We start from the raw sequence: 23,896 nt of genomic DNA, 5'->3' as shown, positions 1-23,896 counted from the left end.
CAACAGCGCGTGGGTGGGACAAAAAGAGCTGAAAGTATTACGGCATGTTTGACATCGAATACATCATTATTTGTTTGTCCTCGTTAGGGTGAGCTGTGATGGGCCGTGCAGCCGCGACTGGTCGCCAGCCAATTGCAGGGCACGTCATGCGTGTTATTTCTTCAAAATGTCAAACATTTGAGTGGATGCTTTCCATTGGACGGAGATAATAACGTGTCGAGGAGATGAGGGACTGGGATTGCGTCACATTCTTCAAACTGCGTGACCCATATGGCACACAGATCAGATTGTTTCCAGACGGTAAACAAAAGCTGGAGAACGCCTCGTTGCTCTCTACTGTAATGTCAATACAGGAAACGGTGCTGTTGGAAAAACTGGGATTTTCCACGATTAGCCTTGGGCGCAGGTGCTGAAAGGATTCACACACTGTAACTAAACCTTTACATTCAACTTTTTTTTTTTTTCATGCACATGACGTATGTTCCAAATCAGTGTTGACTTATTATTGAACCTGCAGGGTATGTACATTCAAAAGCAAAAAAAAAAAAAAAAAAATGTCTTTGTAATCAATTACTCAGTAGAGTCTGTCAGCCGTAGTGAATAACGACGAACTCAGTGAACCCGTCGACCCAGCGAGGTCGTCTGCATCGCATGCCAGCTTCAACTTGCCTTCCTCGAAGCAGCTAAACCGCACGGGCCTCTTTTGAAGTGCTAAAGCAAATTATTGGCATTGCCCAATAAAACTATTGCTGGGACGAGGCCGACTGCGGAAGAGGATTAGAGCCAGTGAAGAGAAAGAGAGAGAGAAAAAAAAGGGTTGGCAGGATTCTCACTTTATTCTCAGAATTCGGACTTTATGACGTCTAGCTATGAGTTGTGCGGGAAGTCAGGATTCTCCCTTTTTAAATCAGAACTCTGAGATTAAAGTGAGAATTCTGAGATTAAAGTGAGAACTGAGATTAAAGTCAGAATTCTCACTTAAATCTCAGAATTCTGACTTTAATCTCAGAGTTCTGATTTAAAAAGGGAGAATCCTGACTTCCCGCACAATTCATAGCTAGACGTCACAAAGTTCTGAGATTAAAGGCAGAATTCTGAGATTTAAGTGAGAATTCTGAGATTAATCTGAGTTCTCACTTAAATGTCAGAATTCTGACTTTAAAGTGAAAATTCTGCCTTTAATCTCAGAACTTTGTGACGTCTAGCTATGAATTGTGCGGGAAGTCAGGATTCTCCCTTTTTAAATCAGAACTCTGAGATTAAAGTCAGAACTCTGAGATTAAAGTCAGAACTGAGATTAATCTCAGAATTCTCACTTAAATCTCAGAATTCTGACTTTAAAGTGAAAATTCTGCCTTTAATCTCAGAACTTTGTGACGTCTAGCTATGAATTGTGCGGGAAGTCAGGATTCTCCCTTTTTAAATCAGAACTCTGAGATTAAAGTGAGAATTCTGAGATTAAAGTGAGAACCCTGAGATTAAAGTGAGAATTCTGAGATTAAAGTAAGAATTTTCATTTATATCTCAGAATTCTGATTTTAAAGTGAAAATTCTGCCTTTAATCTCAGAACTTTGTGACATCTAGCTATGATTTGTGGGGGAAGTCAGAATTCTGAGAATAAAGTTAGAAACTTGCCAACTTTTTTTTTTTTTTTTTTTTTGCTCTTCACTGGCCCTAATCCTTTTAAGTAGTACGCGACTATTAGTCCCAAGAGAATTATTATAAAACACATCATCTGAGGGATGAGCGTCAAATTTAAGAGACTCATCCAATTTGCTTTGAGGTCCTTTCCAAATGGCTACAAATCCAGTTTGGATTATTCAGAGAGAGAAAAAAAGATTTCATCCAAGCAGACATTTCAAAAACATGAATTTCATCCTATTAAAAAACCCAATGTCAAGTAAAAGTGTGCGGCTTGTTGCTGTCTCCTCAAAATAACGCCACACAGACACACACACACACACACACACACACACACACACACACACACACACACACACACACACACACACACCCAGGGCTGGACTGGCCATCTAGCATACAGGGCAGATGCCCGGTGATTATTTTTCTACATTTTACCAGTTCACAGATCGATTTTGAATATAAATAGCAAATTGAAACATCATCAATATAGATCAGTGGCAGAACTACGTTCGGCGGGCCTAAGCCAAAATGCCAGGGCGTTTTTTTTGGTAGTTTTTTTTTGTGCCTTGCACTCACCATTAAGTGAAATGACTTGCAACAAAAGTGAGTACACCCCTCAGGGAAAATGTCCAAGTTGGGGCCAAGCAAAATTCTTCAGTGTTGTCCAATGAAAAGATACATTAACTGGGAAGCAGCTCACACCTGCCATGCGACCATTTAAAATGTCTCTGATTAACCAATCATGTTCAGATGTTCTAGTAGGCTTTTCCTGACATTTTTTTCCCAGTCTCATTTGTGCAGACCACATTTTTTTCCCTTCTTTTTATCAGTGTACTTCTCTTCCTCGTGTACAGCATATCCATTGTTTGCATGGTTGTAAAAGAAATGCACCAGAACAAGCTGATACATGTGATGCAGCATGTGGCACATTGCAATCCAAAAGGCTCTTTTTCTACTTGCCTGTTCCAAGTAACTGTCAACAGTCACTCATGTTTAGTGTCGGTGCAAGTCAACTATATTTCATGCATTTGTTGTGTCAAAGCTGAACAGTAGGCTAGGTTATACGGAACGCCACAAAAAATACGTTTTTACACATTTCCAAATCAAAGCAGACTTTCTCAAAATTCAGACAGACATTTTCAAGTCAACCGCAAAAAATTCTTGACAACAATACAGCCCCACTAGTCTAAATACTGTATTGTTGTTAGTAGTACATTTGTGGAATATGAGTTAAGCAGCAAAATCCAACATCAGAAGGCGGCCATTTTGCCACTTGCTGTCGAGTGAAAATGACATCGCACTTGCTCAGGGTCTCAGGTACGGACCAATCACAGCTCAGCTTCAGAAAACAGGTGAGCTGTGATTGGTCGTTGTCTGACGTCATCTTCAGTCCACAGCAAATGGCAAAATGGCCGCCCCTGAGATGGATAAAAATGGCTGGATTTTGCCACATCACTCATATTAAAAAAAATGTTATATTATTCAGAATGTCATTTTTAGACTTGTGAGGTCACATAACATTATTGTAAATAAATGTTTACGGTTAACTTACCCTGAAAGAGATTTTTTTTAAAACATTAAACTTCACCTCCCACATTACATGACCAATTCAAGCCATTCCAACTCTAATTCCACATCATTTCTTTTTTTTATTTTTTTTAATTGCCATTCTCTAGCTACTGTATAAATATTCTGCCAAGTTTTACCAAGCGAGTCGTTCCACATTTCTCCACCAATTAAACATCAGCCTTCAAAATATTCAACTCATTCAGGACGTATTGGGAAATATTTTCCACATTCCCAAAATTAATATTTTTCTCGTAATTCCACATCTACAATGACAACAAATCCTTTTGAAATGAATGAATGTTCCAAAATGTATCTCATCTTTCCACATTTCACAAAATTCTTCAACTGATTCAACTCTTCCAACTTCAAACTGTTGAAATCATTTGTTGTCCACATTTTCCATAATTCTACGGTTTCCAAGACGACGTTCACCAATAGGGCCAGAGCGAGCCCAGGACATGACGTATAATCACCACAGCAGTTGATTGGTTAAAAAGAAACACACAAAAAAAAAACTTACCAGCCGTGTCCTTTTCGACAAGTGTTCGTCTTCTTCTTCGCTCCCACTGCTATCAGCGTCGAAGGCTTTCCAACGATAAACGACGTCCTTTTCTTCGCGGCGGCGATCCTCCTTGCGTTGCGATCTCTGAAGAAGCGCCACATCTGAAGCGCCTCTAAAAAAAAAACAGAACGAGCAACCGATACCGGGCAGCTTCGTCCTCCATGGCTTCCGTGTTTTGATTATATTGTTGTTTCCCGCGCTATACTCTTGTGTCGCAGCCGGTAATGCGTCACTTCCGCCCAGCGTCCCAGATGCACATCGGAGGTGGAAACGCAGTGCGTGCGTGGGTTGGGCTGAGCCGAACCGTGCGGTGCTGGGCTCCAGTGGAAATACGCTATTAGTCTCACATTTCATTTCAGTTTCAGCTCATCAGCATCCATGTACAGAAATTAGATTTTTATTAAACAAAACAGAGGCGCACATTAAACTGTAAACCAAATCCTTTATTGTGAGACAGTTGGATGGCCAACATCGATCGCAGACGGGCCAACTTTAAAGCCTTCAAATTACGGCTACCGGAGGTTTGCGCCGTGATCGTCATGTAAAAAGCCGCTCAGTGTGAGATGCGTTGGCACATCCTTTGTTTTGGTGGTCATTGGCACGGAAACTTTCAAATCAATGATGCTGATTTTGAAAAGCCTCATTTACTTACAATACTTGACAACTTGTATTAAAACACTGCTTTTGAAAAATATCTGCGAGTTGGACCATTTTGAGCAGGAATGATGGATTTCCAAACTAGAATTTCCTTGTTATTTCTAAATTGTAATTTAGAAATGTACTTTACTAAAATAAAATAAAAAGTAAGAGTAGTTTATGAAAATGTATGAAAAATATCTGCAAAATATTTTTGGAATTGCAATTTTTAGATGTAAAACAGCAAAGAAACGCTACGGTTTATCAAAAATTACAAAAGCAAACTCATGCGATGTCATCGCACGGCACAGTTGCTTCCTGGTTTTCTTCTTCTTTTAAATTACTGGTGGATCACATCTCTAAGGTGTATAGCGCCACCTACAGCACTGGAGTTCCCTCTCAGTATTCGCTAAAGAAGAACAGATGGAAACGGACACAAGTCGCATGTCCGTTTTGCGCATTTTCAGTAAATTCGCTTGAAAAAAAAGAAATTGGATGGAAACCTGACATTAAAAGTAACACTCTTGCATGAATGGATTTTTGCCAATGAAAATAATGATTAAACTTATTTACTGCCAGCCCAGTAAAAAAAAATGAAGTCAATCGCAATGAATCATAATACATTATTATATTATGGACGGACCCAAAAAGTTCAAGAAGAAAAAAAGAAGAGGTCAGTTTGGAAAGAACAATGGTGTTAATTTCAGCTGATCTGATCAATTTGTCAAGCACTGTAAATATAGTGAGTGTATCACTTGGTCATAGCTGAGAGTTGATCTCAAAGTGTACGTTTCATTTTATCAGGGTACAGAGTCCGAAAGGTTTTATCTGTAACCGTCACCAAGAACCGCGGAGCAGCTGAGATTCACTTCAGACATCACGCAAGCGCGTGTGTGCGTGTGCGTGTGCGTGTGTGTGTTGCCGGGGGCAGCGAATCGGCTTGTGAAAGCTGAACGAGTAAGTGGCGTTTAGTAAGTATTAGTGACGCTCGAGTGAAAACGGAGTCTGCTTGCTTGGCGTTCTTCCTTCCTACTTGATCTTCTCCAGGACCGAGCGCACCTCCTGCGGTTTGTAGCCCCAAGGCCCCATGCCCCCCTGCAACACACACACACACACACACACAAACATTACAAGAACACAACTCAAGTAACTTTTTGGATCAATTGTACTTTTTACGTTTACTTGAGTATTTTTCATTAAGCAGAAACACTTTTACGGTTACGTTGCTCTATAGTATTTATTTATTCACACATTTATTTATTTTTCTCTTATTTTTAGTTTTACATAAAAAAAATTATGGAATATATATATATTTTTTTTTCCATTTATATTTTGTATAAAATTTTTGAATTATATTTTTTATATCCGTTTTTATTGAGTGATGTATTTCAAATGTTTGCAGTTGTGGTCCTCCACAATCGTGGACCCATTTGACCAATCAAATGGAGGCAGGCAGTCACATGACATCTCCGTTTTTGTGACAGGTGTCAATCCTGTGCACGTCGACGTAACTTTGCGTGGAGAGGTCAGAAGATTCGTATCTTTCAACTGCGCTTTATTTTTTACTGGTCACCGAGTTTTGCGAAAATGCATTTTAAGATATCGGCGTGTTAAAAAAAAATTAACATAAGACTTGTTTTTTTCCTTCCTTTTGGCATATAATCATGTCTCCCCGAGGTAATATATTCCTCCTGTGATGACTATTTTGTCGACCAGTCCAGTTCTTGTCACGTAAACATAAAAGACACACAAATGCGTTTCCCGTCAGAACAATACAGGAGGTTCCGCATTCTGTTGGAGCCGCGCCAACGAATTCCTCAGCTATCTGCGCCGCTCTCAAGGTTCTAGACACGCGATCGCGTGAGCCAAGCGACGTCGACGCCCTCTTGGCCCCGCTTCTAATCGCGACATTTGCATGGAGGGAAAGGGAGGCTTTGAACAGGGAAACGCTTCCTCTTCTTCTTCTATAGGCAAACACTTGAAATCAGGACGAGACGGCGATGTGGAGGGATTAAAATGACTAGAATACATTTCATTATATTCATAAACTACGGTCAGGACTGGACAAACAAGCGGCGTGCGTTAATCATGCGTTTAAAGGGAGTTAACTCATTCACTGCCAAGGACGGCTATAGACGTCAAAAAATCATTTCAACTATTTCTATTAGTTTACATTTTTTTCCCACTTTTGTTAACAAGAGTATGAAAACCTAGAATTCTTTTATTGTACATTTAGAAGAGATATATAAAATTTGTGATTAACTCATTCACTGCCATTGACGGCTATTGACGTCAAAATTCATTTGAACTATTTCCATTAGTTTAACATTTTTTCCACTTTTGTTAAGTGTATGAAAACCTAGATTTTTTTTTATTGTACATTAACTCTTTGACTGCCAAAAACGTTAAATAACGTTTAGTAAAATCCTATGGAGGAGTGCCAAAGACGTTAAAAGACGTTTGTTTCAAAACAGAGGTGAAACTAACCATTTTCTATTGTTGATTACTGAAAAACAGAATAAGGTAGAAACAAACTTTTTTTTCTGATGAAAGATGAGAGTCCAATCTTTCATTTGGTAGTATGTGTGTTTCCATAGTCCAAACACATAATTTTCTGTGGACCTTGAAAGATCAGTCTAAATGCTTAAATCGGCTGGCACCCACGGCATCCCTTATCTGAAAACGTCTGGCAGTCAAAGAGTTAAGAACTGATATAAAATTCATGATTAATCGTGAGTTAACTATTTGAAGTCATACGATTAATTACAATTTTAAAAAATGTAATCGCCTGACGCGATGAAAAAGAAAAAAGATTATTTAAAAATTAGGAGCGTGAGGCGATTTAAAATTTTTATCCTAATTAATTGCATGACTTCACAAGTTAACTCACGATTAATCACAAATTTTATATCTTTTCTAAATGTACAATAAAAAAATTCTAAGTTTTTATACTCTTACTAACAAAAGTGGACAAAAATGTTAAACTAATAAAATAGTTAAAATATTATAAATATTTGACTTCTACAACCGTCAATGGCAGTGAATGAGGTAAAGGCTATATATTAGCATTAGCTACCGAACGACCAAATCAACTTTTAGAAAAAAAAAACACCTCTTTTTTTTTGACAATATGTTTTATGCAGCCCCACAAGTCTAAATATATTATTCTGATTGATATTGTGTTAGTGGAATATGAGTTAACAAGCTAGCTGTGATTGGTCATTGCCTGAGCGACTGTGATGTCATCTTCAGTCGACAGCGAGTAGCAAAATGGCCGCCCCCCCTCCTGAGATGGATAAAAATGGCTGGATTTTGCTTCATATTCCACATATGTAATATTCATCAGAATGTCATGTTTTGACTAGTGTCGTCACATGTCGCATATTATTGTCAATGTTTACGGTTGACTTCCACTTTAATCATTTGTTTACAAAGTCATATTCACTTACTGCATCAAACGTAACAGCGTTGAGCCTAGCATGTTGAGGTCAACCTTTTTCGTTTAAAATAGCTTACTTACATAACATAACAAAGGACATTTTTTTCCCCCTTGGGTCCCATTTTAAATCCATCTACATCGCTACTAGCCTCCTCCTAGCTAGCTAAGCTAGTTCATCTCTCAGTTTCTCCCTTTTGTTTGTTGCTAGCATGGCGTTAGCCGGCCAACAGGGAGACGTTAGCTAGCCAAATGTTTCTGGCGCTAGGATGGCGTTAGCTGGCCAACAGTGAGATTTTAGACGACCATAACTACTTTCGGGCGTTCGCACCAATGAACCGCATCGCTTTCACTCATGTGCACTCCCCCATGTAGACACGGCAAGACACACAAATTCCACTCTGACAACAAAATGCTATTCGGGCTCAAACAGGAAAATTCTTCTCAAATGATGATGAGGGCGGACCTTGTAGAGGACTTTTCCTTTGTGCAGCACGTAAAGCCTCTCAGGCAGCGCGCCGTATTCCACGGAGGCCGTGTTGCTCATTTGGTCCACCACCACGGGACAAAGTGGATCCTCCTTAACGAGGATCTGCGCCGCAGCCATTCTGTCCTCCAGACTCTGGTGCCTGCTCACTTGGAGATTGTTTGTGAAGGCCCAACCATCTGAAAAAAAAAAAGAAAAAAAAGAAAAGGATGGTACCCCAAATCTGTGATCGAGCGAAACTATAGAATTTGTTTGTTTTTTGTTTCTTCGCCGGTCACTCCATCAGGACCGGCTGCTTTATTGGGTTCAAGTTCTTCAGCTGTCCACAAACTTTGGCAGCGATTGTGGCCATGGAAGGGCAAATGTTCTCTGGGTTGAGAGTTTGAATGCGCTAACCTGCGGGCTAAAAAACCTGGGCTGTCAACCCCCACTCCACTTCTATCTTTTTTTAAATCCTTTTCTCAGGTTTGTAAGATAATTTGGTTGAAAATGAGCAGGATGCCCTCTTTGGTCAGTAAGAACTGTGATTTTCAATGGTCTATCTCATTCACTGCCATTGATGTCAAAAATTCATTTTAACTATTTCAATTAGTTAAACATTTTTTTCCACTTTTGTTAACAAGAGTATGAAAACCTAGATTTTTTTTAATTGTACATTTATAAGAGATATAAAATTTGTGATTAATCATGAGTTAACTATTGAAGCCATTCCATTAATTACAATTTTAAAAAATTATCGCCTGAAAAATTCGGTGCGTCAGGCGATTTTTTAAAACCTCATAATTAATCACAAATTTCATATCTGTCCTAAATGTACAATTAAAAAAATCTAGGTTTTCATATTCAACAATTTAACAAAAGTGGAAAAAAAGGTTAAACTAATAGAAATAGTTAAAATGTTATTTTGACGTCTATGAGTGAATGAGTTCATATTTTATATGCTTTTTAACTCATTCACTGGCAGCCATTTTCTCTGAAGCAACCCCCTTCGCTCCCGGCTGTTTTTACTGGATTTGAACTGATTTTGCAAGGTCCACAGAATATTCTGTTCTATTGCTATAAAAACATGGAAGCTACCAAAAGAAAGATTAGAGTCTCGTCTTTCATCAGAAAAAAAAAGTATATTTCTATCTGTTTCCGTTTTGCAGCAATTAGCATTCGAATGTAGCTCATTCACTGTTTCACAATGTTTCAGTACAGTAGCAAGCTCAGTTCTTTTTATTTCAAGAATGTCGTATGTGCCCCCACGCTGTATTCTGACAAATATTGCAACGGCGGAATACAAATTAATCCATCTCTTCCCATCCATGTAGGGGGACTGCCATTTTGGCCATATAGCGCCCTCTACTGTTTTTAACAAGTTTTTATAAATGTATTTTTCAAAATGGGAGTTGTACAAGTTATAGCTGAATTAATAGTGGAAAAAGGTTGGAGCTGATTTTGAGTGCTTGGTTGCGTGTGCCCACCGCTCGAGTGCGCCTCCTCGATGTAGACGACGAGAAAGTCGGCCACGTCGCCGAAGTCCCGGACCAGCTGCTTGAACAGGTCCAGCTCGAACATGAACGGAGGTCAGGTGCAACTTCCAAAGTTCAGCACCAGAGGCCTCGAACCTGCATGCAAAGACCACATGGAAGGAGAACTGACACTTGTTTTTTTTTTTAAAAGGACCTTTGTTGTATTAAGTTCAATGATTATCATATTTAAAATATTGGTGATTTAGACTAAAAATTTTAAAATTATTTTTGATTATTAATTTATTCAGTATCAATTATTTTTAATTATTGGTTTATTCATTGTTAATACATTAATGCACTGATAATTTGATTAAAATATTTTTACATCAAATAAAACATGGTAATATAAACAATGTCTTCATTTAATTATAAGCTTGTTTAAATGACTAATGAAATGATTGACTACAGTATATTTAAAGGTTTATTATTATGAAACAATTTTAAAAAACATTTTTTTAATTTTTGACATGAACTTTAAAAAAATATTATTTATTAATTAATTATTAGTCATGTACAGTGAAATTGATCATCAATATTAAAAAACTTTTTTTTAATTCAAATTAATAATTTTAAATAAAACAAAGGGTCAGTAAAATAAGCAATTTTGCATTTTTTTATTTATTTCTCAACAATAATTTCAAACAGAAAAATATGGCATTGTTATAAAAAAAAATCACCGGCAAATTCATTACAATTAAATTCTAAGTAAGTTTGTTTTTTCAAATTAAAATAAACGTTCACATTAAAGTAGTTAACAAAAAACAATTTCACATCGTTCTATTTTACGAACTTATAAATTTACTAATATTAAATAATTTTAAACTGATTATGGTCAACAAAATTCTAACAGAATACATTTAAAATAAAAACTTTTTTATTATATACAAAATAAGTAAATTGGGATTAGAAAAGTATTTCTATTTGTTTTATTTTGCAGACTTGACTGTTGTTGACGTCACCTGTTCTAACGTACTACAATTGGCAAACAATTCATTTATTTCCCTGTTATTTTTTCCCCTTTTACCTCGTCTAATGAGCTATTCTGTTTATTTGTTTTTATTTTTTCTGAACTGGACTAAGTTTGACGCACCTTTGAGAAAGTTGCAGATGCTGCTCTCGCGCTTGTCCATAGCGACCACCGGCGAGTCCGGGGCTCGCCCCCCCACGAACGCCTTCTGGCCCAGGGACAACCACATGTGCTCCGACGCCGTTTTGACGAAGGCGGAGGTGAGGAAGGTGGGCCCCCAGTCGTCGTACGTGAAATTGGGAATCTTCGCCATCGTGGTCCGTTCGTTCATTTTCACGATCACCTTCTTGGCCAAGGCCGGCGAAAACACGTGCACGGTGCGAAGGACGACGTTGACGCAGATGACGAAGAGCAACATGTAGCCCGTGTAGAGGTACATCCACACTTTTTGCACGAATACAAACATGATCGCGGCGGCGGCTGCTGCTCTCGAGTCCCCCCGCTTGGGAAATGAGCGCAGGAGACCACGCGTGATGCCTTCACGGGAGGTGTCCGCTTCCGCCTTCACGCGCGGCTCCGAGTTTCCAAAGCAACTTGTTGCGTAAACGTGCGCGACAGCTACAGCAAGTACGCCCCCCACCCTTTTCGGGCCCCCTATTAGTTCTAGCTGAGGGCCAAATTATATTAAGGTTGGCAAGTCGCGGGCCAAATTGACTATTCCCTATGACTATGCAGCCATGTTTTATGTGCAGAATGCAGATGCTATTATTAGCATTGTTATGATTAGCAATAGCAATATGCGCGTGTGCAACCAATGTGCGTGTTTGAATAAACTTAATTTTAAGATTTGTGTGTGTTTTGTGACTTACACGTGACCCTGCCTACAATTTTTTCAAGATATGGACCGTTGCTCGGACGTTTTTATTAATTTTTTTTTTGCTAAGGTAACAATCTGCAGTGTGGCACCGCGCCACGGGATGGCGCCCTTTGTTTTTGTGGGCATAGGCAGCGCTTTTTCGTTTATGACTGTGACGCCGCACAGCGGCGGAGGCACAATTGTGACGCGCGGTGGCGCGTAGCCCAGTTTTTTTTTTTGGTTTCTTTTTCATAAAAGTGAAGCTGTGGATTTCCAACTGCTCTCCCGTTTTTGCTGTCCCGCTGCACCGTCCATGGCCAACCAGCCACCGCGCATTACACTATGCCTGAGCAAAAATGTCATATCCTCTCCGAGCACTAGATGGCGCCAGTGAACTCAACTGACTTGACAGCAAAGCAGCATTTTAGCAGACGGGGAACAATTCTTACAAAAAGAGACTTGAAGCTGTTTAATGCCACCCCCAGTTGATGTTTATTGTACAACAGAATTAATATTGAATATTTACAGGCCTGCATATTAAAGAATACAAAAAGCTCGGAATCGCAAATGATGCGGCCGCCTGTCAATCGCTCTCCTCCGAGTCGTACTTGAAGTCCTGCATGATCTCGCTGAGCGCCTCTTGGGTCTTGATGATTCTGAACATTCCAAGCACATAAGAACCTCACACCTTACGATTCACGAGTCGCGCTGTAACCATGGCGACGACGGACGCTCTTACTCGTGTTTAAGATGCTGGATTTTCTCCTGACATGCATCCTGCTCTTCTGGGTGGTCCTGCGCCCGCTGCCGGGCCAGCTGCAGCTGAGCTGTCTAAACACAAAAGACATCACAACCAAATTTGAGTCGAGGTTCGAGTCCAAAAACTTACACGTGAGTGACATTATTGTAATCATAGTAACATTAAGCAGTGTAAATGCAAAAAGAAGACAATTTAAATAATGATTTAAGTAAATGTATTGAACATATAACTTAAAATAAAAACTTTTTTTTAAGATTGGAAGAAACTAGCCATTACCCAATAATAAGCTATCAGTGGGAAAAAGTACAATATTTCTTTGTGAATAATGTATAACAAATGTACTGTATTTTGAAAATATACGCCCTCTTGTGGTGATTCTGAGAAATTACTATGAGCAGGAAAAGGTACAAAAAAAGCTTCAGATTTATATTTAAGTTATTTGAGTCCCTTATTATCGGTTTTTAATGTGTATTACTGTACAGTATATGCAAAATTTTAAAAAAAATCATTTGCACGATGAAAATTAGAAATGTTAATAAATGTTATGAACCATGAATTAGTTCCTCCCTCCCAGGCATAATTTTTATTATTTTTTTTAAACTTAGTCAAAAAGTATTTGAATTACCAGTTGGAGTTTGTGCTTCTCTTTGCACTGCAGCTTGTCGATGTGATCCGAGAGGTCGGTCCGGGCCAAGTGGAGCTGGAACTTGTCCTTGATGTCCAGAACTTCCTTGGAGATGCCACTGAAGGCCAGCGTGATCTGGTGCACCAGCTGCTTGTAGTGCTCAAAGTCATAGTGGGGGCCGGTCCTCAGGTAGGCCTCGTGCCCTCTGCAAACATGGCAAATGATCCAGTTTCACTTTATCGGGCCGAGAATTAGCAGCATCTTTGCCAGCGACTTTAAGTTACAGGCAGAAATGCAAACGTACTCCTCAAAGAGTCGATAGGTCTCCAGACGCTCTGACTGCAGCTGGTAGAACCTTTGGATTAGCGCTTTGACGTCAGTGGAAACCTACAAGAAAATAAATTGGATTTCGTTTTCTTCACTCTTATGGAGTCAAACCAGTACTTCTACTTATGAGTCTTTTTTTACACAGGTATAAGTTTGTCACATCCGTTAAAAAAAAACAAAGAAACTAAAATAGATGTGGATTAATGAAGCTCAACAGCAGTGGTGAATTATCTTAGCTACACACGTGCACCGATTTAGCAATAAGTAAGAATTACTTACCATTTGAACCAATTAAGAAATACACGTTGTGGTTTACGCTAAATCTAACATTGACAATCACGTTGTTTTGAGTCATTTGACTCGGTGGTGGATGCACACTTCCGCGTGGAAATGACGTCACGCCAGTTTTCGTTCGAGTGGATTTCATAAGAAAAGATACCGATAATAACTAACAACCCAATTTATTTATTCATCTATTCAACATATAACGTATTGTAAATACTTATATCTCAGTTTATGACGAGGACAGGATGATTACGCTCAATATGAACGTTGTTTTCTCACTTTTCAGACAGCTATTTGGCGGAAATGATATTATGCCAATGTAAGTTGGATTGATATTTAAAATAAAAGACTTCGACAAGGACAAAAAAAAAAAACCTTTAAAAAAAATAATGTTACTAGTTATTATTACTCATACTTATAAACAAGTTCATAACGAGGATGCAATGATTATTCTAAAAATTCACATCGTTGCTTTTTTTTAATTTGATAGTTTCAGGCGACGTAACTGCGTTTTCTGTACAAGTTAAAGAAATAACTTTGTTTCTGCATTGCCATTACGTCATGATACCCTGAGTGAGCTTCAAAATAAAACAATGTTTGTTATTATTGTTACAATAATTGTTGTAATGAGGCCAAACTTCGGGATTTCTTTTCTACTGGGACTAAAGGAGGCAGGGATAATTAAAAAAATAATAATTTATTAAGAAACATATTTTAGAATATCAAAAAAGACGCTGGGAACTTAACTGGGGTTACACAAATTTCTGACGGGGCTACAGCACCCTCTAGCGGCGGTGTAGCGCCATACCACCTTGACTGGAATGGTCTATCAATTAGAACAGAATTTTCATTTCTCTCCCAAAAACAATATAACCTTTAAAGTAATTGACGGAATATTGATATTTAAATCTTTCGTTTTAAATGAGGGAGGGAAATCCATATGAAGTGTGTCGTAATAATTGGTGGACATAGTGGTGATGATGTCACACAGTTTGGCGGCAGTGGAGGGGAGGTGTCGGTTCAGGCTCTTCGTACGCATCCGGGGTGGGGGACTCCCACGCAGTGTCGCCCATATCGGTCCATCAAGCGGCGTTCATTTCAGCACCACACCGGGCTGAACAGCGACAACGCAGGATGCCGGTGGACTGAGCGACTTTGATGCCGGGAATCGGTCGCCCCGGCTACGAGTAGCCGCAGCATCCGATGCCCGACGCCCGACCTCCGACATCCCGTGACATGCCAGCCCGGGCGAGGAGGAGGAGGAAACCCCGGGCAGTAGGGGAGCACCCTCGGCGGTGAGCGCTGCCCGGATCCGGTGGGCGCCCGGCGGTCCCGGCTGCGGCGCTGGCTGCTCGTCATGGGCTGCATCCAGAGCATCGCCTGCAACAAGTCGCGCGTCCGCAGGGAGACGGTGGTCGTGCGCGAGCTCGCGGCCACCATCGACCACCGCCCCACCGCCGTGGAGGAGGACTCGGCCATCGTGCTGCGTTACAAGACGCCTTATTTCAAAGCGTCGGCCCGGGTGGTCATGCCGCCCATCCCGCGCAACGAGACCTGGGTGGTGGGCTGGATCCAGGCGTGCACCCACATGGAGTTCTACAACACCTACGGGGACCTCGGCATGTGAGTGGAGGAAGGTGGGGAGGGGTGGAGTGCGCCTCGCTTTACGACGGAGTTCCCGTTTGTACGGAGGTCGAATTACCGGAACCATTTGTTTGACAAACTTCAACTTGGTATTTTCTAATATTCGTTTTACCAAATATTTATCTTTTGGGTATATTTTTATTACTTTGCTCATACATTTTTCCCCTTTTAAATTTCTGGCAAATTTTTTAAATTTTGGTTGGTAATATTATCTCGTTAACAACCACCTCTTAACTTCTGTCTCCATCTTACGGTAAGATATCTTAATAAGCGTAATGGATCAATTGGAAGACGCCATCAGGGGCACCCCAGACATGTCAACACAATAAATAATGCATTGGCTTGATGCTATCTTGGCACTTCCTGTTGTCTGGCCAATCGCATAACAAGCATTCACAAGAGCAATTCAATCTTCCGAAGAACCATTTGCACACGACGACTTGGGTGCCATAGTCACAAGAACACAATGTATGTGTGGGTGTGCGTCTAAATGTGGGAGTCTCACCTGCTGCGTTAACAAATGCTCCTCTTGATGCTCAACAATGTGAGAGTTGATCGAAAAGACCAACAGTAATTTATACAGTGAGGGTCGGAACTAACCCTTTTTTCCCCTTGAAAGAACTTTTGGGAAAAAAAATATTTTGGCAAATTAAATTTTTCCCTAAAATATTTTTCTTGTAATTTTCAGAACACAATTCACTTAAAATGTATTTATTTTTTCGTTGTATATATTTTTTGTAATTATAATAATTTCAAGAACAATTTGTATTTTTGAGATATATTTAAAAATAAACAAGTGTCCCATTTTTCCATTGTTTGCAAATTCTGCCTAGCAACAAGTCGTGATTTTTAAATCTTAATCCCCCTCCAAAATAAGCCATGCCCCACGTTGCCATGGAAACAGCTTCGTGACTGCCATGTGTCAAATTCTTCTATTGTGTTTGCAAATTCTGCTTAGCAAAATTTAGGCTTAAATTTTTACTAACTATTAAGAACAGAAAAAGCAATAAACTTCTTTGTCTTTTTCTAGTGATAGAAGAGAATTGACTATTTCTTTTGGTAGATTAGTGCTTAAATAACCACACAACAATTTTCTGTGGCTTTTGATGAGATCAGTAAAAACGCTCTCCAACGGCTGGCAGTGAATTAATTAAATGCCCAAATTTCAGTTTTTGTAAAACGCTGCTGCCAATCAGACATTTTCTTACACAAAAATAACACACACAAAAAAAACCCGGCAAAATCTCAGCAGGTCTCGTCTGACCGCAGTCACTGCATATCGCCCCCCGCAGGTCAAGTTGGGAGCTACCCGAGCTGCGCGAAGGCCTGGTGCAGGCCATCAGCGACTCGGACGGCGTCAGCTACCCGTGGTACGGCAACACCACCGAGACGGTCACCATCGTGGGCCCCACGTCCAAGCCGTCGCGCTTCACCGTCAGCATGAACGACAACTTCTACCCCAGCGTCACCTGGGCCGTGCCGGTGAGCCGGTCTGACGAGCCCTCGCTGACCGACATCAAGCGGGACCAGAGCTTCACCACCTGGCTGGTGGCGCTCAACGCCACCTCCAGGGAGAAGATCCTGCTGCGCGCCATCAAGTGGCGCATGCGGGTGGACATCGCCGTGGACCCGGCCCGGCCGCTGGGCTGCAGGGCGCGGCTGGTGGGCCGGGTGCACCAGGAGCAGCCGCGGGTGCTGAGCAGCGTGGAGCCCATCCCGGCCAACGCCATGGGGAGGCCCAACGCCAACGACGCCCAAGTGCTCATGTGGAGGCCCGCCAGGGGGCCGCCGCTTGTCGTCATCCCGCCCAAGTAGAAGCTCATTGCGGTTTTCCATAGTTTGTTGGATTTTTGGGGGCGGGGCCAACCGCCTTAATTCCTCCCTGCTGCCTTGGACGATCCTCACAGTCTTTTATTGTACTTCAGTGCAACTGAGCAAACAAAGCGTCCATTTTCGATAGCACTTATCATAGTCACGCATGAACTAGAATCAATGGCCTAAATAAACGATACTAAGCCTTAATTAAAGATACTCATCTAACCCTGGACTACAGAGAAGAACGCCAACAAAAAGGTGTTCAGTGAAAGCCAGTTAAAAACAAAAGTTTTGATGAGTGCTTTACAATGTGGAGAGGCTTGTATGTTTTCTACTATGGAGTCCCATTGCTGCTTTGTTACACGAGACTGCCTCAAATGTCGCTCAAAGGTCAAGCCGTAGGCTTACTGTGTTTGTTTATTTCATGTATTATTATTTACTCATTTGGAATTTGAAGTCGGATCTCGCCGTCGTCCATTGTGAACCTATGCTAACGCAACCTATGCTAATGTAACATTACAGTACATAAAATAATTGTATGATAAACACCAATGGGCTGCTATCATTAGCTAGTTTAGCATTTAATGCTAGGTCATTTTACATTTTGTCTATTATGTAGTTTATTTTGAGTTTTATCTTAGCTAATTTAGCATTTCATGTTAGGTCATTTAACATTTTATTTGAGCTATTTTAGCATTTTGTTTGAACTAATTTATAGCATTTTTTGGTAGCTAATTTAGCATTTTATCTTTGCTAATTTAGCATTTTATGCTATTTAATTTTACATTTTGTCTTAGTTAATTTTATATATTATGTAGTTTATTTAGAGTTTTATCTTAGCTAATTTAGCATTTCATGTTAGGTAGTTGAACATTTTATTTGAGCTATTTTAGCATTTTGTTTGAACTAATTTATAGCATTTTTTGGTAGCTAATTTAGCATTTTATGCTATTTAATTTTACATTTTGTCTTAGCTAATTTTATATATTATGTAGTTTATTTTGAGTTTTTTCTTAGCTAATTTAGCATTTCATGTTAGGTAATTTAACATTATTTTAGCTAATTTAGCATGTTTCATTAGCTAAATTAGTATTTTATTTGAGCTAATGTAGCATTTTTCATTAGCTGATTTTGTATGTTATCTTTGCTAATTTAGCATTTCACGTTAGGTCATTTAACATTTTATTTGAGCTAATTTTGCATCTTATCTTTGCTAATTCCATTTTATCTTAATATTAGTATCAGGACTGACTGAGCGATTTCATGTTTACACTGAGAAAAAAAACCCTCAATGAGTGCGGGCCTTAGCTAGTAGCCCATATCGCACTGAGGTGGGAAATTTTGCAAGCGTGGAGGAAGGTAGTGAATGTGGGTTCCTGTCAGTGTTTATTCAAGTTTCACAAACATTTAGTTTTAATGGTCCTTCTTGCTGCAAGGAAATTTTGAACATGTTTAAAAATTTACTTCAAAATTTCCTAAAGGCAAAGTGAACGCCTTTAAACACAGTTTAAAAAAAAAGACTTCATTCATGAATGTATGAATTTATTTATTTATTTATTTTTAAATAAATGGTACAACATAATTTATCGTGATTTTGCGGGCCCCCAAATTATGTCTTGGGGGGCCCCGTTTGTGAACCCCTGATTTTAAGTGACTGGATGAAGGACATCAAACTTCTACTGTCAGACTGTCTGGCGTTAGCATGCAGTGTTTCGGGAAACTCATAAAAACAAACAAAAAAAACAAATCATTTCAGAGTCAATTTTTATATGTTCATATATTTTGATGATTTGAATATGACTGTAGTTGTTTGCTTTGTACAATTAGCAAATCTCGAATGATATCGTGGCAGCCTGCTAGCAGGCATGAGTCTACTTTTTTCAAAATGGCGCTTGTCGGCTTTTGCGCTTGAAATTGACATTTGATGTGAATATGTTATGGTTGAGTTAGATTTACAATTGAAAGGTGAAAGTGGAAATAATAAGAATAAGGGACGAGGCGCACCATAAAAGCAGCACAAGCAGTCAGAGAAGTTTTCCCACTTTATAAAAAGATCCTCTTAGTAGTAATTGAGACAACAATGTAACCACACCCACAAAACAAACAAAAATAATCGCAACAGTCAAATCATAACATTAAACAAAGCTCTTCAAAATAAAAGCTCATAAATCTCTGATCAGCATAAAAAAAAAAAAGGGGCAAAGAACACATTTTTCACCCTGACAATTAAACGACAATAAATTACATGAGCCGAAGGAATCATTATTTAAATTAATCTTCATAGATTAATTTATTCAATTATATTAAAGGCGTCATTATTTACATCCACTGTAACCGACTTAAGTAACAAGCTCAGGTAATCACTCAGCGTTTCTCAAGTGACACGCTTGCCACGATGAGTTATGACCACTGGTCGCCTGGCAACAAGGCAAAATAGCCGCTTCGATGTACGTAACCGTTTTTCAATACGTTTACACAAAGTTGACTTGTAAAGATTATCGGGCCTTTTTGGGGCTGGGGAGGAAATTTCACTCCAATCACTATAATGGAACCTCAGTTTTTGTGATCAAGGAAAGTCTGATTAAAACCAAATTCAATGAAAACCAAAGTAATAGTTATCACAGGAAATTATTTAAAAGCAACTATTCTGTTCCAGACAACAAAAAATACTGACAACAAATAAAACTCGGTGTTTCCTCATTGTTAATACTTGGGCGACCACCCAAGTAGATTTCAAGAAAATGTAATTAATTTAAAAAAAATATATATATATATTAAAAAAAACAAAAAAAACATGTCGCGACCAGATATACCGCATGTAACATTAGTTTGCCGTTACTCACTTGAGGATTATGAGGTTAGAGGAGACGCAGGTAGCAGAACTTTGTACAAAATCAAAGCAAATGTACAAAAACCGGGACAAAATGTCAATGGAGATCCAATGAAAACTGAGGTTCCACTCGAATGGATTTCCTGTTGCGTGACAGGAAGCCTTACCCAGAAGCCGTTCTTCCGTCCAACTTTAGGTGATAACGTTATTGATACAGACGTAACATATACGCCAAAAGTTGTGACTTCCCAACCGAGGCACTTGAGGTGTAACCAGCAATTGTGTTTGACCTTTTTTTTTTTGTGTGACTCCTCCCACGTCCCCTGGCCTCCGTTTGGTCCTGCTGGGCCCGCGTCCGTCTCACGCTCTGCTGGGGTTGGGCGGCTTCTTGCCTTCGTAGCCGTAGAGGAACGTGGCGGCGATGACCAGGCCGGCTCCCAGGAAGAAGACGCTGCGGACGGCAGAGACAATCCCACGCGTGTAAAGCGGCGATAAAATCCATTTTGGGTTCAACTCATTCACGTGTAAGAAGCTGCAGCTTGTACTTGGTGGGGTCGAAGTCCTGGAGCCAAAAGTAAGAAATGAGCGTGGAGAGGATGATGGAGAGCGACGTGGCGAAGCCTTTGAGGATGTTGTCGGCGTACTTGATGACCGCCGCGATGACCAGACCGCCCAGCGCCTGCGGGAAAACAAAGGCGTGCGCACGGATTGGACGGAGACGAGACGGATTGGGTCAGCAGCCGGCGGGACCGACCTGCAGCGTGACCACGGCGCAGGTGACCGCGCCGTATCCCTGGAACATTCCCGACTCCATCACTTTGTCTCCGTCGAAGATCAGCATGCCGACAAAGCCGAACACCAGGCCGAACATCCCTGAAAAGCCACATTTAAATTATGTTATTGTTAATAGGTAATTTATTCATATTTAACTCATCAAAAAAGTGTAAAATTGCATTATCTGCAATTGAGCAATCTAAATGAATAAAAACGCAATCAAACAAATAAGTAAATACATTTGAATTAACCATAATTTGGACAAAAAAGGCCAAGCCCCGCCTTTTAAAGCCATAAACACTCACTCACAGTCACTACTGTGCAGAATGAGAAAATGGTGACCCCAAGTGGCCAAAAATCATACCTGCACCTCACATGTACATTTCTTATTGTATTGTGTTGATATTGATAATTGCTTATCTGATGGCTCCATGAACTCATACTCTCCCAGCCATTTTTCCTGAAGCAACCCCCTTCGCTCCCGGCTGTTTTACTGGATTTTGACTGATTTTGCAAGGTCCACAGAATATTGTGTTCTATTGCTATAAAAAACATGGAACCTACCAAAGGAAAGATTAGACTCTCTTCTTTTTTTTGCAGCAATTAGCATTAGAATGTAGCTAAGGTTAATCATTATTCACAAACCTGTTGAAAACATTGTGGAAAAGAGCTTTTTGCAACATGGCCCTGGTTGATCTCTTATACTCTGCTGCCACCGGCTGGACGTTTTTAGTAATAACTACCATTGCTTTAAGTGACTTCTTCATGTGAGAATCGGTATCAAAGCCTTCTGTAAGCTCTAGCATAAAAACATTTTAAAAAAACACGTATAAATACGATTTTGGAAGTGAAGGACAAAGTATTAAAACAACTTAATTATACATTTTTGTGTTGAATGAGTTAATGGATACTTTAATTGGTAGAATACTCAATTGTAAAACTATTGGATAGTTGCTAACTGACAGACCGAGCTGGATGTTGCGGATCCAAACGCTCTGTTTGCTCTCCTTCAGGATCTTCTCAAAGTAGACGCCGGCGAAGCCACTGGAGCAGCACGCCACCAGAACGGCCATGACGCCCACAAACTGGGAGCCCGCGGACGCCGAGTCCGTCTCCGCCACTACCGACGACTCGGACGGCCACTGCAGACAAGAGACAAAAGCATGAAATGTCACAGGACTACTTGAAGGCAGTGCCTTCATATGGTAAAAATCAATTAAGGAGTAGAGAACGTCCAGATTCCAAATATAAGCCTAAGACCAAAACATTTATGGACAATAAATACAGATTAATCTACATCTTGTGTTTGGTATAAAAAAAAAATACATGGGGAGAAAGTAAAAGTAATCACATATTAAACTGCAATATTGAGGAATTAAAATCACAGATCATTTTTTCAAAATCATTCAGCGCTACTGAAAATGGAGAAAAGTTAGCTAGCTACCTGTACAAGAGCCACTCCAGCCATGAGGATGAGCAAGGAGAGCCACTGGTAGACGCCCAGCCGGCGTCCCAGCATGGACACGGAGAACAGAGCCGTGGTCAGGATCTTCAGCTGGTACGTGAGCTGGCGGACGGCGGGGAGTACGCCCAAAAGTCAGCGGAGATGCCAAAACCAGAGGCTTGCTGTTGATATACCTGGTAGGTGGCGGCATCCAGGTTGGACAGGGCGACGTAGAGCAGGTTGTTCTGCAGGGTGTAGATGCCCGAAGGGATGGCCAGCTTCAGCGTTTCCATGGGCTTGTAGGCGATCTCCTGGCGAAGGATGCTGTTGAGCGCTCGCACGCTGTAACCTGCGATGAGATAGCAAAACAAGGTCTGGTTTTTACATTTTTGCTTTCAGCCAAGAATTTTCATTTCGGTTATCATCTGGTTTGCGGGTGGCATTTTTTCTCCCAAAAGCCTTTGAGTGATTTCGTAGAACATATTGCAAAGGGTCTGTCCGTTGACTCACTGTGGTCTTTGAAGACGAGCATCAGACAGATGACGATCTTTATGACCTCAGCCACCACTACGGCAGAGGAGGACAAGTACCGTGGGCCTTCCGCCTGCAGGGTTCGGGAGTAACGCATGATGAGCACCAGGGACGTGGTCTGGAACACCAGCACGCCCAGAGAGAGGTACTTGAGCCGGGATGAAGCCATGATAGACACTCAGGAAGGAGGCTGATGGGGGAGAAGAGGACAATAATGAAGAAAAGTAGTGCAGAAACTCAACTCAATTTTATTTATGGGGTATTAGCATTCAGTTGATTATTATTTGATCATTTCTAGGTCTATCCTTAAACCACACAGACACTTAACATATACATCAGTGGACTTTATTCATTTCTATTAATTAGCAACATGATTTACTTTTTGCTTAATTACACGATACGAGAAGAAGAAGAACAGGGAGAGAAAATATGTACAAAATTTTGTATCGGCTAAATTATATTATGTCCCTTTTTAGAAGGTGCGCGCCGCCGCCACTTGTTTTCAAATTTCCACCAATCATATACACACACCTGTACAGGCCCGCTCGCCCCCAAAACATGCCATCACAGTTTTTTTTTTTAAATAAGTATAAACAACATGTAATTGATTAATCACCTCTGGAATAGTAGAAAATATTCTTACCCCTAAGTGAGTCTTGAAACGATGTCTTAAGGACATACACGGCAACCAAGGGAATTGTAGCTCACTTCTCGTCCGCCGTTGACAAAGTGTCAAACACGAAGCAGCTACAAATGCCGTCGTTTCTTGTTTTCATTCACATTCTGTGGTCCGTCGAGCGGCTCTGGGCATCCACCATCCGCGGAGACTGACACGTTATGACGCACTGCGCATCTTTAAATAACATTTTAATTCAGACACGCGTCGCCAAGACAGAAAGCGTGAACTGGACAATGTGAATCCATCAATAATAATAGAAGAAATCCACTTCCGTGTAGATTTCTTCTTCGTTACGTGCTAGGTTGGCTTGGTGCTGCTGTTGTCGATAGGCTGCCACCCACAGGCCAGTTAGCAAACTGCACGACACAATTAGGTTTGCAGACGGAAATGTTTTGTAACACTAAAATATATTTTTATAATTATTTATTATATATATTAATATTACATAATTTATTTGTTCATACAGACGAATTAAAGTAAATAGATCAATTGACTGGAATGATTGCTGGC

The 23,896-nt window shown here is 40.3% G+C and overlaps 5 protein-coding genes across 5 annotated transcripts in view; 1 reads left to right on the top strand and 4 right to left on the bottom strand.

The window, feature by feature from the left end:
* acot11b (acyl-CoA thioesterase 11b) overlaps window positions 1–3,955 on the bottom strand; it is a 38,423-nt gene extending 34,468 nt beyond the window's left edge. Inside the window, exon 1 of the mRNA XM_077584824.1 lies at window positions 3,735–3,955. The gene's annotated coding sequence lies outside the window, so the exon portion shown is untranslated. The remainder of the gene's footprint in view (window positions 1–3,734) is intronic.
* A 243-nt stretch (window positions 3,956–4,198) lies between these two features.
* Window positions 4,199–11,425, bottom strand: dio1 (iodothyronine deiodinase 1). Its single transcript, XM_077584832.1, has 4 exons — window positions 10,940–11,425; window positions 9,802–9,945; window positions 8,315–8,514; window positions 4,199–5,507 (listed from the first exon to the last, which is right to left on the bottom strand). Exons 1-4 carry the CDS (start codon window positions 11,280–11,282, stop codon window positions 5,442–5,444), a joined length of 753 nt encoding a protein of 250 aa, XP_077440958.1. The 5' UTR covers window positions 11,283–11,425; the 3' UTR covers window positions 4,199–5,441.
* A 715-nt stretch (window positions 11,426–12,140) lies between these two features.
* rex1bd (required for excision 1-B domain containing) lies at window positions 12,141–13,817 on the bottom strand. The gene is made up of 5 exons (XM_077584831.1): window positions 13,664–13,817; window positions 13,362–13,444; window positions 13,058–13,262; window positions 12,412–12,503; window positions 12,141–12,328 (listed from the first exon to the last, which is right to left on the bottom strand). The coding sequence occupies exons 1-5, from the start codon at window positions 13,664–13,666 to the stop codon at window positions 12,256–12,258; spliced, it is 456 nt and encodes a 151-aa protein (XP_077440957.1). The 5' UTR covers window positions 13,667–13,817; the 3' UTR covers window positions 12,141–12,255.
* A 355-nt stretch (window positions 13,818–14,172) lies between these two features.
* On the top strand, window positions 14,173–18,869 carry fam78bb (family with sequence similarity 78 member Bb). Its single transcript, XM_077584830.1, has 2 exons — window positions 14,173–15,292; window positions 16,606–18,869. Exons 1-2 carry the CDS (start codon window positions 15,027–15,029, stop codon window positions 17,126–17,128), a joined length of 789 nt encoding a protein of 262 aa, XP_077440956.1. The 5' UTR covers window positions 14,173–15,026; the 3' UTR covers window positions 17,129–18,869.
* A 283-nt stretch (window positions 18,870–19,152) lies between these two features.
* Window positions 19,153–23,655, bottom strand: slc35a3a (solute carrier family 35 member A3a). Its single transcript, XM_077584829.1, has 8 exons — window positions 23,351–23,655; window positions 22,687–22,897; window positions 22,371–22,525; window positions 22,177–22,299; window positions 21,700–21,874; window positions 20,713–20,831; window positions 20,504–20,637; window positions 19,153–20,409 (listed from the first exon to the last, which is right to left on the bottom strand). The coding sequence occupies exons 2-8, from the start codon at window positions 22,874–22,876 to the stop codon at window positions 20,319–20,321; spliced, it is 987 nt and encodes a 328-aa protein (XP_077440955.1). The 5' UTR covers window positions 22,877–22,897; window positions 23,351–23,655; the 3' UTR covers window positions 19,153–20,318.
* Window positions 23,656–23,896: the final 241 nt, after the last annotated feature.

Source organism: Vanacampus margaritifer, chromosome 13 (genome assembly GCF_051991255.1).
Source record: "Vanacampus margaritifer isolate UIUO_Vmar chromosome 13, RoL_Vmar_1.0, whole genome shotgun sequence".
Lineage (NCBI taxonomy): Eukaryota > Metazoa > Chordata > Actinopteri > Syngnathiformes > Syngnathidae > Vanacampus > Vanacampus margaritifer.
This window is presented reverse-complemented; position numbering and strand designations above follow the sequence as displayed.

Coding starts and splice junctions, on each gene's coding strand:
- rex1bd (XM_077584831.1), bottom strand. Junction 13,263..13,361: donor ACCTATCGACTCTTTGAGGA/GTACGTTTGCAT, acceptor CCATGTTTGCAG/AGGGCACGAGGCCTACCTGA. Junction 12,504..13,057: donor AGAAGCACAAACTCCAACTG/GTAATTCAAATA, acceptor TTTTGTGTTTAG/ACAGCTCAGCTGCAGCTGGC.
- fam78bb (XM_077584830.1), top strand. CDS start 15,027: ATGGGCTGCATCCAGAGCATCGCCTGCAACAAGTCGCGCGTCCGCAGG. Junction 15,293..16,605: donor ACCTACGGGGACCTCGGCAT/GTGAGTGGAGGA, acceptor CGCCCCCCGCAG/GTCAAGTTGGGAGCTACCCG.
- slc35a3a (XM_077584829.1), bottom strand. CDS start 22,876: ATGGCTTCATCCCGGCTCAAGTACCTCTCTCTGGGCGTGCTGGTGTTC. Junction 22,526..22,686: donor GCTCGTCTTCAAAGACCACA/GTGAGTCAACGG, acceptor ATCTCATCGCAG/GTTACAGCGTGCGAGCGCTC. Junction 21,875..22,176: donor CTGGAGTGGCTCTTGTACAG/GTAGCTAGCTAA, acceptor TCTTGTCTGCAG/TGGCCGTCCGAGTCGTCGGT.